At 40.0% G+C, this 18,803-nt stretch overlaps 1 protein-coding gene across 1 annotated transcript in view; it reads left to right on the forward strand.

Moving 5' to 3' along the window:
- LOC132405242 (uncharacterized) overlaps window positions 1–18,803 on the forward strand; it is a 156,870-nt gene that overhangs the window by 110,855 nt on the left and 27,212 nt on the right. The window contains 1 exon segment of the mRNA XM_059989926.1: window positions 3,100–3,189. Coding sequence (XP_059845909.1) covers window positions 3,100–3,189 — 90 coding nt within the window.

The raw sequence follows: 18,803 nt of genomic DNA on the forward strand, positions 1-18,803 counted from the left end.
ACATGTCACCTTTCGCCATTAACCCATGACCTGTATGTATAATGTCACCCATACTCAGTGGAAAGAAAAACTGATTGCATTAACCTTACTTAGCCCTCCCATCACTTGTATACAGTATGTTGTTCTTATCCTGCCACAGCCATCTTACTCCACCACTATCACATTTTTCACAATAGTGAAATGCAACAATGTGTATACATTTACGTGTTGGTACATTTCTGTCCAGTTAGGATAAATCCACTTCATCTACTACGTTGCCGTGCTATCCAGTTCAAAAATTCACCCTTCATTTTTGACTTTACATGATTTCTTCCCCCCACAGCGTCGAAGATCAACATTTCCACTGTCAGCGAAGTTGATGTCCATAATCTTTCCAACTCCAAGACAACAAAGAAGATACTGAGCCAGATGTCATTTTTTGACTACTATCAACAGCCACTTTGTTTTCTCCAGTCACTATATTTTCTTGGGTCTAATTCAAATCTGTGTTCCACAAACTTCGCTCAGAATACTACTCCACCTTAACTTCACAAAGACCGATTGGAAATTCAACTCTCCAAACATGCCCAATCTTTAACCATTTTATTGTTCACTTTTGTAAGGCTCATGGATGTGACAATATGTTATTTTAAGTAAATACTTTTTCACCTGTTCTTTTGGACAGAAATTTTATGCATATTGGTAGCACTATAGCATGTTCTCATTTCAGGCGTTAGCAGTACACGTCAGGTTGCGTGTTGTTGAATTGTAGTCCCACAGTACATCATGTCAACCCGAAAAATTAATTACACACACTCTCATGACACAGTTTCTGTCATTGAATCCACAGTCTTCTGTGCTTTAAATGCCCGCCCAGATGTTTAAAATTTGTCAAGTCCTTCTGTGTTCTAGTGCTCTATGTTCTGAGCTCTACATGGCAAGTTGACAGAAGAAATTTATAATAATGTTAACATCATATTGACTTACGTGCTAAAGTATCCGCACTACAGAGTGATCTATTGTCATCCAATACGATTTGTTGCAATTAAAATCAGGGGCAATATGACGCAAAGCAGATACGCAAAATATTGTAATCACTACATATCATAATTCAGTTGCCACTTTATTTTTTGCTCTTAGCACCTGCTTTTGGTATGAGTGATGAACAGACCTGATTGACTATGGGGTATTGAGTTAACAACACCCCCCTCCTGAGAACCACGAACTATTAATGTTGCTATGCTGACCATGAGAAAGAGAGATGAAAAACAGGCAAGAACATCTGCGACAGATAAGAGAGAGAGGGAGTTTGCTGATTAACTGTATTGTGACTCCTTTTGAATTTTCTACTGTTTCGCTGCAAGGACAATAGTTTGCTGGGTAACATTCCTCTGTGGACTGCAGGAGTGGCCTGATTTGATGGATACAGTCATTGATGGTTTGGCTGCTGCAGCTATTACATCTCTCTCTCTCTCTCTCTCTCTCTCTCTCTCTCTCTCTCTCTCTCTCTCTCTCTCTCTCTCTCTCTCCCCAACAATTACAACATAACAAGCATTACTACCTCAGCACTCATGAACTGAACTGAATGTTATATTCTATGACAATTCATTTAACCCTAGACATCAATAGAGCTAGTTTATTATTGATTATTATTATTATTCGAACACTTTTATGTTTATTACTGCTACCTTGTGTTATATGTATAGTTGTATTACTGATACGGTTTTGCTTGTTTTTATTAATAAACACCTTTAAATTTGGTACCACCAGACTCCAACAGAAACTTCTATCTCTGCTGGTCTGACACCCAGTTACGGGGTACGTAACACTTTGTTAATGCAAATGTCTCATTAGCCAACCATGCAGCAGCAACTCTATCAATAGAAGCATGTAGGTTCTGGTTTTGTTCAAATGAAAAATCTGAATGAGACAAAAATATGTCCTAAGCGATTTTGACCGTGGAATGACTACTAATATGAGACCGCTGGTTTTAGGACCTCAGAAACTGCTGATCTCCTAGGATTTTCACGCACAACAGTTTTTCTTTTCAAATTGTATTACATTACATGTTCTATATTTTAAAACATGTCGTTTCATAATAGAAAAAAAAAAGACATACAGCTCATTGAATTAATACGACTTGACATGGGTATCTAAAAATGCGGGTTTGATCCCAATTGCTATCAATAATCTTTAAACTAAAACACAATAGAAAGGCGAAAGTTTAAGGAACTGAGTAGTTGAAAATACAAGCTAGAGCCAAATAACATAAAATACGCTCTCAGTCTTTATCGTTGCTCGGGAATATAATCCCTAAAAATCATATACCGCTCTTGTTCGCACAGCTTCTTCCAGAAAATTAAACAAGATCTCACAACAGACCCTCGCAAAGAACGCCATCGTTTCCTCCACTTAGCTACATTCTTTTCCTGGCTAGTCGTTAATTTAGATAAAATAAAGACTTGTTTGACAATCGATTTCATTCTCATACACGCATATGCACACATGCGCAAACATACTCTCACACATATTAGATCTCTCTCTCTCTCTCTCTCTCTCTCTCTCTCTCTCTCTCTCTCTCTCTCTCTCTCTCTCTCTCTCTCTCTCTCTCTCCCTCTCACACACACACACACACACACACACACACACACTCACTCACTCACTCACTTTCGATCGCAACGTTACGTGTAGTACAAACATGATCAAGCTCTAGTCAACATTGCACAACATAAAACTTCAAAGTTAAAGCTTACCCTGAATTTCAAATCGCTGGTAGTGCTACTGCCTCAAAGTCCCAATGATTCACGGTGGTCAATCCTGATTTTTTGTGCGTGCGTCAGAAATTTGGAACATAGAACGTAGAAATTTGCAGCACATTACAGGCTTTCGGCCTACAATGTTGTAACGACCATGTAACCTATACTATAAACTGCCTATAATTTCCCAAGCGCATAGCCCTCTATTTTTCTAAGTCCATGTACCTATCCTACCCGTCCGGTTTCAGGGTCCTTTTGAAAGTATAGAACCGCGGTACCCTGCCCCGAATGTCGTAAAAGGCGAATAAGGAGTGTTGGGCATAGGGCTCACTGACTTTTCCTGTAAAAATAATTATTGCTACAGAAACGTCAGCATCAAAACCAAGCCAGCCAGTCTTGGGAGAGCTAGGGCATCTTCCGGAGAGGCGTATGACGTGGAGAACGAAAGCCGAAGGCAAGCTCCTCCACCAAAAAAACCTACTGTCAACCAGGAAGACCTCCATCTGGCCAACTGGAATGTGTGAAGCTGGGAAAACCCTACAAGTGGCAAAAGAATTTCAGAATAATAAATTAGATGTTTTGGGACTTTGTGAAACTAGATGGACAAATTCAGGGCAAGTACAACTCACTTCAGGAGAAACTATAATCCATTCAGGACACGTGGAAGAGATGCTCAATGTAGGACTAATGTTAGGGAGTGCGATTAATGCTATCAAAACAAGCAAAGAGATCACTTTTGGCTAGGGAAACAGCTGGACACAGGATCGTGTCTGCATCCTTCCGCACCAGTAATAGGAGAATAAAGCAAAACATTGTGTTAGCCTATGTTCCTACAGATAACATAGGGAGCATTGTCAAGGAAGATTTCTACAATAGACTGCAAGTGCTCCTGGAGAAGCTGAAAAGAAGAGACGTCTTAATGTTACTTTAATTAATGTAATTAACTTATGAGTACGTAATGGAAGCAGCAGTTAGGCCAGTCGAGTATGCAGGATGTGGGAATTGAAGTACAGCACAATTGTCCCTGCTGACCACACCTATAAAAAGTGCATCCAACTGCAGCTCCTAACAAAACTGAATTAGGGAACTGGACCCGGAGCAGGATGAACTTCGGATCATTCCTGAAGCAGAGGCAGAAATAGACAGGAGTTTCAGGGAGATAGTTACTCCTAAAAGTCTGGAGACAGGTAGCTGGCAGGAGAGGGAAGCGGAATAGAGAGGAAATGCAGAGCACCAATGTGGCCGTACCGTTTTGTATACCGTTTTGTATACTGTCAGTGGGGGCAACCTACCAGGGACAAGATGCAGTGGTGGCGTCTCTGGGACCGAGACTAGACCCACAGCACAGAAAAGAAGGACGGAACAGAGGAGAGCAGTAGTCTGTTCCCTCCCTGGTGCCAGGGTCCGCTATATTTCGGATCGATTTCTCGATATTCTCTGGTTGGTGAGCAGTCAGATATGGTCCATGTAGGGACCAATGACGTGGATAGAGAGAAGGAGGGGGTCCTGCAAAGAGAGTTTAGAGAATTAGGTGCAAAGTTAAAGGACTGGACCTCTAGGGTGGCAATCTCGGGACCGCTCCCCGTGGCACGTGCTAGTGAGGCTAGAAATAGGAAGATAATGCATCTAAATACGTGGCTAAAGAGATGGTGCAGGACGGAGGGCTTCATGATTCTGGACAATTGGGCTTTGTTCCTGGGAAGGTGGGACCTTTTCCGAAGGGACCGCTGGCACCTGAATTGGAAGAGGACTAACATCCTTGCGGGTAGGTTAGCTAGTGCTGCTCCGGGGAGTTTAAACTAGATTAGCAGGGGGACGGAAACAAGAGTTTTAGGGCAAATGGTGAGGTGCAGAAGGGTAACGGTCGTGCGAGGACTGCTTGTGTGGACGGAAATCAAAGGTTTCTATATGATAGAAATGTTCTCAGGTGTCAAGCTGAAGAGACTGGGAAAGAGGGGCCTGGCTCTTAAATAGAGAAATATAGGAGACAGCGTTTGAAGGAGGGTAGGCACGTGATAGAGAAGAGATGCACTCAGACTGAAAGTTTGAGATGTATCTATTTTAACGCAAGGAATATTGTGAACAAAGCGGATGAGCTTAGAGCGTGATCAGTACTTGGAGATGTGGTTGCCATTACAGAGATTTGGATGGCTCAGGGACAGGAATGGTTACTTCAAGTACTGGGTTTTAGATGTTTCAGAAAGGACAGGAAGGCAGGCAGAAAAGGTGGGGGCGTGGCACTGTTGATCAAAGATTATGTCACGGCTACAGAAAAGTTAGAAGTCATTGAGGGGCTGTCTACCGAGTCTCTGCGGATGGTGGTTAGGAACAGGAAGGGGTCAATCACTTTACTGGGTTTGTTTATAGACTGGATGATAGTAACAGGGAAATCGAGGAGCAGATAGGGAAGCAGATCCTGGAATAGTGCAATAATAACAGAGCTGTCATGAGAGATTTGAATATCACAAATATAGTTTGGCATCTCGCTAGATCACGGGGCTTAGATGGGGTGGAGTTTGTTAGGTGTGTTCAGGAACGTTTCTTGACACAATATGTAGATAAACCTGCAAGAGGAGAGGCTATACTTGATTTGGTATTGGAAAATGAACCTGGTCAGGTGTCAGATCTCTCAGTGTGAGAGCATCTTGGAGATAGTGATCAAAATGCTATTTCCTTTATCATAGCATTGGAGAGAGATAGGAACAGGCAAGTTAGAAAAGCGTTTATTTGGAGTGAGGAGAATTATGAGGCTATCAGGCAGGAAATTGGAAGCTTAAATTGGAAACGGATGTTCTCAAGAAAAAGTACGGAAGAAATGGCAAATGTTCAGGAATTATTTGTGTAAAGTTCTGCATAGGTATGTTCCAATGAGGCAGGGAAGTTATGGCAGGTCGCAGGAACAGTGGTGTACAAGGCTGTATTAAATCTAGTCAAGGTGAAAAGAAAAGATGACAAAAGGTTCAGAGAGCGAGGTAATGTTAGAGATCTAGAAGATTATAAGGCTACCAGGAAGGAGCTAAAGAATGAGTTTGGAGAGCTAGAAGAGGCCATCCGAAGGCCTTGGGGGACAACATTAAGGAAAACCCCAAGACATTCTACAAGTATGTGAAAAGCAAGAGTATAAGACGTTAAAGAGCAGGACCTATCAGATGTGACAATGGAAAAGTGTGTATGGAACCGGAGGAAATAGCAGAGGTACTTAATGAATACTTGTTTCAGTATTCACTATGGAAAAGGCTCTTGATGATAATAGTGACGTCTTGTATATGATGCCAGCAGATTGAACAGCTTGAGCATGCAAATATTAAGAAGGAGGATGTGCTGGAGCTTTTGGAAAGCATCAAGTTGGATAAGTCGCCGGGCCCGGATGAGATGCACCCCAGGCTACTGTGCGGGGGTGGAGTGGGGGGTGAGGGAGGAGATTACTGAGCTTCTGCCGATGATCTTTGCATCATCAGTAGGGGCGGGAAAGGTTCTGGAGGATTCGAGGTTTGCGAACGTTTTTCCTTTATTCAAGAAAGGGAGTAGAGGCAGACCGGGAAACTACAGACCAGTGAGCCTTACGTCAGTGATTGGTAAGGATGGAAAAGATCCTGAGAGGCAGGATTTCTGAACATTTGGAGAGATATAATATGATTAGGAATAGTCAGCACGGCTTTATCAAGGGCAGATCGTGCCCGACGAGCCTAATTGAATTTTTTGAGGATGTGACTAAACATATTGATGAAAGAAGAGCTGTAGATGTAGTGTATATGGATGGTGCCCCATGCAAGGCTTATTGAAAAAATAAGGAGGCAAGGGATTCAAGGGGACATTGCTTTGTGGATCCAGAACTAGCTTGAGCACAGAAAGCAAAGTGTGGTTACAGAAGGATCAAATGCTACATGGAGGTCGGTCACCAGTGGACAGCCTCGGGCATCTGTTCTGGGACCCTTACTCTTCCTGATGTTTATAAATGACCTGGATGATTAAGTCGAGGGATGAGTTAGTAAGTTTTCTGATGACAGTAAGGTTGGAGGAGTTCTGGATAGTATCGAGAGTTTTTCAGAAGTTACAGCGGGTCATTAATAGGATGCAAAACTGGGGTGAGAAGTTGCAGTTGCAGTTCAATTCAGGTAAGTGTGAAGTGGTTCATTTTGGTAGGTCAAACATGATGGGAGAATATAGTATTAATGATAAGATTCTTGGCAGTGTGGAAGATACGAGGTTATCTTGGTGTCCGAGTCCATGGGACGGTCAAACCAACTGCGCAGGTTGACCCAATGGTTAAGAAGGCGTACAGTGTATTGGCCTTCATATATATTGGAATTTAATTTAGCAGCCGAGAGGTAATGTTGCAGCTATATGGGACGCTGATCAAACCTCACTTGGCGTACTGTACTCAGTATTGGTCGCCTCACTACAGGAAGGATGTGAAAGCCATAGAAAGGGTGCAGAGGAGATGTATTAGGATGTTGCCCGGATTGGGGAGCATATTTTAAGAGGATAGGTTGAGTGAACTCGGCCTTTTCTCCTTGCAGCGACTGAGGATAAGAGGTGACCTGATAGAGGTGTATCAGATGTTGAGCAGCCTTGATTTTGGATATTCAGAGGCTTTTTTCCCAGGACTGAAATGGTTGCCACAAGAGGACACTGGTTTAAGGTGCTGGGGAACAGGTACAGAGGAGATGTCAGTGGTAAGTTTTTACTCAGAGAGTAGTGAGCGTGTGGCATGGGCTGCCGGCAAAGGTGGTGGAGGCCGATACGATACAGTCTTTTAAGAGAGTTTTGGTTAGGTAGATGTAACTTCGGAAAATAGAGGGCTACAGATAAGCCAAGTAATTTTTAGGGTAGGGGCATGTTCAAAACAAACCTTGTGGGTCGAATGACCTGTATTTTGCTGTAGGTTTTCTATGATTCTATCACCGTCTCATGGAGATTTTAATGCTATATTTGCAAATGACAACACAGGATTTGAAGAAATAATGGGGCAACATGAACTTGGAGCCAAAAATGAAAACGGAGAGGTATTTGTAGCCTTCTGTGCTCTCAAGGTAATGGTAGTCGGTGGCAGCATATTCCCTCACAAGCAGATCCACAAGGCAACATGGATTTCACCAGATCAACAAACAGGAAACCAGATGTTCAAATATGTGTATTAGTAAGAAGTTCAGAAGATCAATGCAGGATGTCAGAGTGTTTGGAGGTGCGGACCTGGCATCAGATGTTCACCTTGTTGTTGTTGTTAAGCTTCAGCTCAAACTTAAAATGAACTATGCGGCAACAAGCAAAATGAAAAGCCATGCAACACAGTTTCTGATGACCAGGGGAAAAGACAACAATTCAACTTAATATTGCAGATCAGATTTCAAGCCTTGGAGAACCTAAATGAAGAATCAAGTGTGGAGTCGATCTGGGAACAAGCCAAAGATGCCTGGACTTGTACATGCGAAGACGTTCTAGGTAAGAAAGACTGTCAACACAGACAATGGATTTCTGCTGAAGCATTCAGAAAAAATAGAGCAAGGAAAAGCAAAATATGATGCACTTAACAAGACCAAAACAAAAGCATCAAAGTCTGTTGCACAGAAAAACTATGCAGAAGCAAATAAGAAAGTGAAAACAACCATCAGAATGTACAAAAGAATTTATATTGAAGACTAGCAAAGAAGAAGAGGAGGAAGTGTTAAAAGGGAACAGGAAAGGACTGTACGACACAACCAAGAAACTCTCTGGGAAATTTCAACCAGTGGAAATACCAATTAAGGATAAAGAAGGACAAGTTCTGACAGGAGTTGAGGACCAGACCAAAAGATGGGCCAAACACTTTGAACAGCTTCTAAACAGACCATCACCACCAGAACCACTTGCAATCCTATAAGCAGAAAACGACCTAGAGATAGACTGTGGCACTCCTACCAAAGAAGAGATCAGAAAGGCAATCAAGCTCCTAAAGGATGGTAAAGCTGCAGGACCAGATGGTATACCTCCAGAAGCACTCGAGCAGTATAGAAATATCTATTGAAATTATACACAATATCATAAAAAGGGTCCGGGAAGCAGAAGAAGTACACAAGGACTGGCGTGCAGGACATCTAGTTAAAATCTCTAAGAAAGGAGATATCCAGGAATGCAAAAGCTACAGAGAGATAATGTCATTTTCTGTGCCAGGGAAAGTTCTGAACAGAAACATTTTAGAGAGATAGAAAAATGCATTGTATGAGAAGCTTAGAGATGAACAAGCAGGATTTCGACAAAACAGGTCTTGCACTGATCAGATTACGATTTTAGTATTATCATTGAACAGTCGGTGCAATGGAACACATCACTGTACATTTTTTTTTTTAGATTATTAGAACCTGGACAGGGAGACATTGTGGAAACTAATGAGGCGTTTTGGGATTCAAGTGAAGTTAACTAACTTAGTAAAGAAGATCTATGAAAATATGGAATGCAGTGTAATCCATATAGGTCAGCTGTCAGATACTTTCAAGGTGAGCACTGGGGTACAACAGGGGTGCTTACTGTCCCCTTTTTCTCTTCCTGCTAGCGGTTGAATCGAATAGAGTCGGTATTGTTCAGACAGCTGGACGATCCTGACTTTGCTGATGATTTGGCACTACTGTCACCCAACCATGCCCAGATGCAAGAGAAAACAGATCTTATAGACTCCGCATCACAAAAAATAGGGCTACGCATCCATGTAGGGAAAACAAAATTACTAAAAGTAAATGCAGCAAACAACACAGTTATCCTGAGAAATGCTCCTCCAGAAGTTGAGTTACTTGTCTATCTGGAAAGCATTGTCAACCAAGAAAGGAGGTGCAGATGAGGATGTAAAGACTAGGATCTAATAAGCCGGGAGAGCCTTCGTGATACTACGTCCAGTTTGAACAGCAAAATAACTAAGGTTAAGAACGAAACTGAGAATCTTCAACTCAAATGTCAAATCTGTCCTCCTGTATGCCTCTGAAACGTGGAGGCTGACATCAGAAGTAATCTGAAATATCCAGACCTTCATCAACAAATGTTTGCGTCAGATTTCGGGACTAACGTGGACAGAATATGTGAACAGTACAGATTTATGGCAAAGGACCAACCAGACACCAATTGAGGCAGAGATCAAGAGAAGGAAGTGGTGCTGGATAGGGCCGAAGTTGAGGAAGCCCCTAAATAGTATTACCAGACCCTCACATAGAATCCTCAGGACAGGTGAAATCGAGGTATGCCGAAGTCCACATGGAGGGGGTCAGTGTTAACGGACGCCAGGAGATTGAGAATGACATGTTCACAGCTGGAGAGACAAGTGAAAGACAGCTTGATCTGGAAAGAGGTTGTTGATGCCCTATGCTCACTTCTGAATTGAAAGGCAGAAGAATAAGATGCACTTATCTAAGAGGCTTTTAAAAGACCTCATTGTGTCTGCTTCCACCACCGCCGTCGGACGTGCATTCCTCCAACCCACCAATCTCTGAGTGAAAAAAAACAACATTTATCCGGTCCTTTAGAATACTGCACACTGCCAAGAGTCCTATCATTTATATTATATTTTGTCTTCAAATTGGACCTACCAAAAAGAAACACCTCACACCTATCTGGGTTGAAGTCCGTCTGCCATTTCGCAGCAAAGTTCTGCATACCATTGATGTCCCGTTGTAACCTATCCACAACACCCCCAATCTTTGTGTCATCAGCAAACTTACTAACTAACCCATCAATTTCTCCATTCTGGGCATTTGTAAAAATCACAAAGAGGAGGGGTGCCAGAACACTTCCCTGTGGAACACTACTGGTCAGCAACCTCCATGCAGAATATGATCCATCTGCAAACATCATTTGCCTTCTGTGGGCAAGCTAATTCTGGATACACAGGGCAAGGTCTCATTGGAACCTATCCCTTCTTACCTTCTGAAGGAGCTTTGCATGGGAACTTTATCAAATGCCTTACTGAAATCCATATACTGCTACATCTATTGCTCTACCTTCATCAATGTGTTTTGTTACATCCTCAAAGAATTCAATTAGGCTCGTAAGGCATGAACAGCCCTTGACGAAAATGTGCTGGCTATCCCTAATTTATGGTATTTATGGTAAACAAAATCCCAGTAGCCTTTAGCTTTTCTTTTTAAATCTTTTAAAATTTATTTTGATCTATATTTTAATACATTCATAAGTACACATTGAGATAATAAGAAAAATAATAAGACATTTAAATAGATAATTATGTGCAGTTGTAATTCCACCCTATTAGACTAAACAATGACAATAATTGTTAAGAAGAATAGTAATAATAGTGGATTAATAATAATTTCTATGTATCTCTTCTGAACCATTACTTCTGGTCCATAATATTATATGTAACCCTATGTAGCTACCATTGTAGGATTTTATATCCTAACTCGTTCATGTTTGCTCCTACTCCCAAACATAATTATTCAATCCTTATGTACTTACTTACTTATCTTTTTTATATTTTCCCCTTTCCCAAATCTTTTCCTTTATTTGTGTTAATTCCCTATTTTCCACAAAAAACAATAAACAATCGAACCAAGGGTGCTTACATTATCATATTACTGTGTTAATGAGATAAGTAGTATAAATCATTAGAACTGTAGTCCAAACTCTGCTCGTTTTGGGGTTATGAATTCAATCCATTTGTTCCAAATTTGATTAAAATTTTCTTTTTGAGTTCTCAAAGAGTAGGTCATCTTTTCCATTTTAAATATTTCCAAAATAATTTCATGCCAATCTTCAAACGTAGGTGATACTGGATTTAGCCACTTTCTGGTAACTGATTTCTTACTTGCTGCTAAGAGGACCTGTAGTAACTTCACGTTTTTCTTCTGATGCAAGAACAGTGCATGTCCCAAATAGAGCGTCTCAAACTTCAGAGTTATCTGGGTCTTAAATTCATGACCTAAAGTACTCTGAATACCTTTCCAATATAAACGTAATTTACGGCAATCCCAGAAAATATGAAAATGATTTGCCTCCTTGAAGCCACACTTTCTCCAACACATTACTTTTGTGTTTTTATATTTTTCCTGATATGGGGTCTTGAAGTACCTTAAAATATTTTTCCAACAATGTTCTCTCCAGATCAAAAAGTTAGACGAAGACCACTGTAAGCTACATATTTTCCCCGAAACCTCCTCTGAAAGTACCAACTTCGCTTCTTTCTCCCACTTCTCTTTAATATACAATGTGTTTTCATTTCTAGCATGTAAGAGTACATTGTATAATCGGCAAATTGACTTACTTGGCATTGAACTGTAAGCTGAATTCAGAATCTTGAAAAATTCTAATTCTTCTGTTGACAGATCTGTATATCTACAACTCTGGTTGATATAATGTCGTAATGGAAAGTACCTAAAACAGTCATTATGTTGTAGGCCATGTTTGTCCTGTAAGGATTGGAAACTCTGTAATACTCTTTTCTGTGTAAATGAGAGATAGGTTGTAAGATCTATCTTTATCCATAGTTGAAATCATTCATCTACTCTGCTGGGAAGAAATTCGGTATAATATGCACACCATCTAAAAAGTTTTAACATGTTATAAATTCCACATGAATTAACCACCTTCTGCCATACTTTTAATGTAAGATTTATCCAGCTATTTTAGACATTTCCAATTGGCCTATCAACCTTTTGTCTGCTATTGAAGCCTGCAGAGGAAAACTGTCAATCAATCTAAATTCAATTCCCTTCCATCTAGCCTAATATTCCTTATTACACCTGTATAACAGAGGGGTTATCTGTGAAGCATAAAAATAATTTCTCAAACTGGGAAGTGCCATATCTCCTCCTTCCTTTCCTAACTGTAAGGTATTAAATCGAATTCTAGGTTTCTTTCCTTGCCAGATAAAGCGGGAAATCAATTTGTCCCATCCCCTGAATTGATTATCATCCGGACAGATTATGTCTGGAAAAGATAGAGTAACCGTGGGAGAATATTCATTTTTATAGTATTTTTACTTGAACTTAAACTTAGAAAAGGTATCAAATTCCATCTATGTTTTTATCTTTGAGATTAATGGCCCATAATTTATCTGTGATAACGTTGAAAGTTCCTTTGGCAGGGTTATTCCTAAATATATTAATGATGTAGTTTCCCACTCTAGATCATATGTATCCTCCAGTTTTTTTGATATAGTTTAGGGACATAACCTGCATTTTCTTTACATTTATTTTAAAACCTGATACTTCCCCCAACTCAATCAACAGTGTAAACAATCCTGTAAATGATTTTTTCTGGTTCACTCAGAGAGACTAAAACATCATCTGCGAATAACGCCACTTTCTGTTCAATCCCTGCCACCTTGATACCTTTTACAATTTTGCTCTGTCTTATTAGTTGGGCAAGCGGTTCAATGTATAGTGCAAAAAGGAGGAGAAATTGGGCATCCCTGTCTAGTTCCTCTCTCTAGAATAAAGGAGTCAGAGAGGTACCCGTTTATCTTAATTCGAGCTGTGGGACTGTCATATAAAGACTGGATTATTTTAATAAAATTTTCTTGAAAGCCAAATCTTCCTAACAATCTATATAGGAATGCCCAACTAATTGAATCAAAAGCTTTCTCAGCGTCTAGCCACACTGTTATTGTCTCTGTCCCACTCCTAGTAACCTGTTCTACTATGTGTAAAGTTCTCCTTATGTTGTCCTGAGTTTGCCTTTGTAGAATAAATCCAGTCTGGTCTAAGTGGATGAGGCCAGGTAAAAACTTTTCCAGTCTGCGCGCTACTATAGATGTAAATAATTTGTATTCCAAATTTAGAATACTGATCGGCCGTTAATTGCCACATTCTACTTTATCTTTACCCTGATTAGGAATAACTGAAATAATCGCTTCTCTCCAAGAAGGTGGAATTTCTGCTCTCTCTAATATCGAATTAAAAGTGTTAAGTAGCAATGGGACTAACTGTGACTTCAGCGATTTGTATCATTCTGATGTTAGCCCATCAGAACCTGGAGACTTTCCGGTCTTTAATCTAGAAATGGCCACGTTCAGTTCTCTGACAGTTACTGGTTCTAATAGGCATTTGTTTTGTAAATCTGTGATCTTGGGTAGATCTAAAGAATTCAATAAAGAGTCTATATAGGGCTCATTTGAGGCCCGGGGTTGAGAGTCCAGTTCTCGATAATATGTTTCAAAACTCTCCTGAATTTTGCTTATTGTGCTCCCCATCAGCTTTGTCTTTGGATTCTTTATTTTGTTAATTGTATTATCTGCGTTTTGCTTACGTAATTTATATGCTAATGATCTAGCAGATTTACCTTCTACATCATAATTCTTTTGTCTCAATTAAATAAAATTTCTTTGAGTTTCCAATGTATAAATATCATCAATTTCACTTTTCAATTTCTTAATTTCATGTTTTAAATTAGAATTAATTTTATTGCTGTCTATAACTTGAAGTTGTTCAATTTTCCTTGGAGGTCAGCTAATTTTTGTGCATTGACTTTTTTCATATGAGTGGTTAAGGAAATAATTTTTCCTCTCAGTACAGCTTTCAATGCATCCCATAAAATCACTGTTGATGTTTCCCCGGTGTCATTAAGGTCTAGGCATTCTTTAATTTCTCCCCTTAATCTCTCCATTACTTCCGGATTATTGAGTATATGCGAATTTAACCTCCATAGTGTTTTCCTCTTTGTCCTTTCCAGGATGAGTGTCATGAAGACCGGGCTGTGATCCGTCAAATCAATCGTTGCAATATTACAGTCTTTTATCCTGAGTCTGTCAATATTCAAGGATATAAAAATGTCTATCCTTGAATAGGCTGAATGAGGGAAAGAATAATGTGTATAATCTTTACTATTGGGGTGTAATTCCCTCCATACATCTTTAATTCCCAACTCCTTCAACAATGAAATCACTTTCCTAGTCAAAGGCTTGCTTTTAGTGAATATTCTTGAAGAATCTAATGCAGGATTTAAACTAATATTGAAATACCCTCCACAATTACTACCCCTTGAGAATTGGTCATTAGGTCAAAAGTGTGCCTATAGAATGACCATTCACAACCTGGTGGAGCATAGACTTTCAGCAATGTTATTTCTGTACGTTCTATTCTTCCTTGTATTTTTACAAATCGTCCATCCTTGTCTTTAGTCTCTGAAATATGTTCATAATTAAGAGCACTTGATATTCGGGTTGCCACCCCTCTCTTGTGGTTCAAATTATATGATGAATAAAATACATGCTTAAAACCCATTATTTTTAATTTTACATGTTCGGATTGGCTCATGCGCGTTTCCTGAAGGAAAACTATTTGTGCCTTCTCTTTTTTTTCAATTTAGACATAATCTTACTTCGCTTAATTGGATTCAAAACTCCACTAACATTATAGGAAATTATTTTTACCAGTTCAGTTTACATTTTTCTCTAATAGAAAAAAAGTCTCCTTTTCTAACCAAACAGTAAGCAATCCCCTCTCATCAATAAACCAAAACATGCAACCACCCGCGAGACATTTTTGAAAAAGTAACATTTGAAAATTTATCCCGACCTCCAACAATGAGGTCTGAGCACCAACTCGCCTCAGGTCAGAGGGAATACCTCTATCTATGCCCTGTGTTAGAGAGCCCTCCGCAGTTTGAGTAATCATGGAGAAGTCTCTCCTTTTTATGTCTCGACCATAATGCTATATTCAATTTGTTCCGTCTAGTTTATTTTCAGTTACAAACTTTCATTTTACCTTCAAGTCTGATTTACTCTTTTCAGTCATTTCTCTTAATTAATATATATTTTCAGTAAGTTCGCGTCTGAATATTTGCAGCTTTTCCTTGGAATTTGAAATCTGGTTCTCGTGTATCGTCCTCCCCGCGCTGGCTGCCATGACTTCTGTCGAATTCGCTCCAGTAACAACTCTGGTTGAGTGATAAATTTTATAGGTAGACCTCGGTCCACCATATCCAATGTTGCTTCTTCTACTGTAGCGTAGGTTTTTATCCCTTCGTTGTAGAAGACTCTTAACCGAGCTGGGTGTAGGGTCTGGAATCTGATATTGTTTTCGTTCAGGACTCCCCGTGTTTCCGCATATTCCTTCTGTCTGATGTTATGGAATCAGCAACAATAAATATATAAGTGAGGCAGGGTTTTTATAACAAATAAAACATTTATTAAACACTGAAAAATAAATCCCCAATAAGTAAACAAACGACTAACGCAACCGGAAATCAGCTGCTGTGCAGCAGCTTAAACAGTTCTTAAAGGAATAAAGCGAAAACAGTTCTTAAAGCGATGTTGCAAAAACAGTTCTTCAAAGTAGTACTGAAAAAGTTCAAAATGCTTACAGTCCATTAAAGGAGAGACTTTTCAGACGCTTAAAATTCTCTTTCACGTCGTGTTGCTGCGATCCCAGTCGAACTATACTTTTACTAAGAAGAAAATGAAATGCCTTAAAGGCACTGGCCTTTCCTTGACAAAACTTTACTCAATCCTTTCTGCTATTATTTGCAGGGGTTACTACGGGCAGAACCAATGAATTCCTTTCGAATGAGGATCAAACAAGGTCGAACCTGTTTCACCGTCGAAATCGACTTTCCTCGATCTTTCAGCTCCCGAACTCCGATCTTCACTCTCCGCTGATTTTTAACGGGCAGTATTATAAAGGAACTGCCAGCAATGACCTTTTAAAATTTAGGCATTAAATTAAACTCCATCTTTCAACCAAACTGCGTCATAATATTGGACCACGCAGTGACATGAAGTCAAAATGGCAAATCCAGACACGGACTGCCCCTGCTCACAGGGATGGTTCCTCCTTTCATACCCTGTGAAAAAAAGCCTGTCACATGACCTCTACTGGCAGGGAAATGACGTCACTCCACCATCACAAGACCATACCTTAAATCCAGTAAAGCTTCAACACCATTGTCACGTGACAAGTACAAGATACCGACGAGTACGTAACACAGGCAAGGATCTCAGGTGCGTAATCGTGGTTATAAACTGATTTTACAGTCGTTCAACATGAAGCCTTTCTTTAGCCATGCACGTTTAAGCACCTCTTCCATCATTCTGTAGCTGAGGAACCTGACTACAATTGATCTGGGATGGGCGCCTGCTGGGGGCAGAGGAGCTAACGCATGGTGAGCCCTATTTTATCTGTACGTCTTTATTTTATCTGTGCGTCCAGTATATCAAGATTCTCTCTAAGCAGCCGAAGGGAATCATCAATCCGGGTTTACCTTCAGCTCCTTCGGGAACTCCGTAGATCCCCACATTTTCCCTTCTTGAGCGACTTTCTTGGTCCGTTAGCTTCCACTGGAGCTGCTCTTGGAGCTTTAGCATTATTTCTATCACTTCCTCTGCTTTCTGCAGCCTGTCCTCAGTCGCTACGATCCTCGCTTCGGTTTCGCCTAACCTCAAATTAGTGCTTGCTATTTCTCCTTTAATATTTTCGAACTGTTTGCTGTTATCTTGTCGGAACTCGCGAATCTCTCTGAGAATCAAAGTCAAACTCGCTGATTCTTCCTCATTATCTCCGTCTTGGCTAGTCGTGGGGGAGCCAGGCCCGTCGTCTCGCTGCGTCTCTTTGTTTTTATCAACCTTCTGAGCAAACTTTTTACTCTTGTTCCTAGACAACATCATTGCCCCTTTTATTATATAGTTATTCAATTTTAAATATTTGACTAATTTCGGATTCGGGGCAATTTACCTTCTTATCTGTCGAGAGATCTCTCCCTACGCTGCCATTCCCTTGATGACCCCGCCTTTAGCTTTTCACGATTTCCTGTCCCTAGTTTACTACGGGCGCACTATTAATACTCTCTGACACCAATACATCTTCTTTCTCCGTTTTTACTTGGCATGCATATTGGCTTAAATCAGGAGTTTCTTCGTAATAATTCCAGTTTCATTGATGGTCCAATTCTTTATCCAATACGTTTTATGTGGAATTGGTGAAAAATTGTACTCGTGCATTGCGAAATCATTAGTAACTTCATCATTACTCGTCATTCAGTTAATGTCTTAAAGCAACAGAGTCATAGCAAAGTACAACACAGAAACAAACCCTTTGGCTTATCTCATCGGTGTCAAGCCATAGAGGCTGTCCATTACTATCGACTTGCAGCGGTACTATAGCGCTTTATATTATCGACTTACCTATCCAAACTTTTCTTAAACGTCCAAATATAGCTCGTATGCAACACTTTCGTTGCTAGTTTGTTACACACTCTCATGAACCTCTAAGTGAGGAAACGTTCCTTTATGTTACCTTTAAACTTTTCACCTTTCACACTTAAACAATAAGCTCTACTTGTAGTCCTACCCAACCTTTGTGGAGAAAGACTGATTGCATTTACCCTTATATACACTTCATAATTTGTATACCTCTAACAATTCTTCCATCGATCTCCTATGTTCCAAAAAGTGTTTTAACCTTTCCATCCTTTCCTGGTATCTCAGATACCCCAGTCCCTAGAACAACTTTGTATATTTTCTCTATACTCTTTCAAACTTATTTTTATCTTTCCTTTAGGTAGTTGACAAAACAACACACAATGCTCCAAATTAGGTCTCACGAACTTCTTATACAACTTCGACGTACTGTACCCCTGTACTGAATGTTTTGATTTATAAAGGTCTGCGTGCCAAAAGCTGTCTTTACGACCCTGTCTAACTGTGACGACACTTTCACTGAATTATAGACCACTATTCCAAGATTCCTTTGTTGAGATCCCTTTGTTATCCAACATCCTCACTATCTAGGCCATGCTCTATTCTCGCTGCTGCCATCAAGTAGAATGTACAAGTGCTTCGGGACTCGAATCATCAGGTTTAAGAGTAGTTACTATCCGTCAACCATCAGGCTCTTAAACAAAAGGGATAACTGCACATTCTATGCCCGGTGTTCCCAAAATTGATGGCGTCACTTAAAGGAATCTTTATCCAGTTATTACATGCTAGATATTTATTATTGTTTATTTGCGCATGCACGGCTTGTTGCTCTTTGATCTTGTTCTATGCATTTGCTAAATATGCCTGCAGGGAAAAAAAATCTTTGGGTTGTATGTGGTGACATATATGCACACCGTTTATAAATTCTACTATCAACTTTGAGCTTTCAACTTTTGTAC

This window comes from Hypanus sabinus, chromosome 15, assembly GCF_030144855.1.
Source record: "Hypanus sabinus isolate sHypSab1 chromosome 15, sHypSab1.hap1, whole genome shotgun sequence".
In the NCBI taxonomy this organism is placed as follows: Eukaryota; Metazoa; Chordata; class Chondrichthyes; order Myliobatiformes; family Dasyatidae; genus Hypanus; species Hypanus sabinus.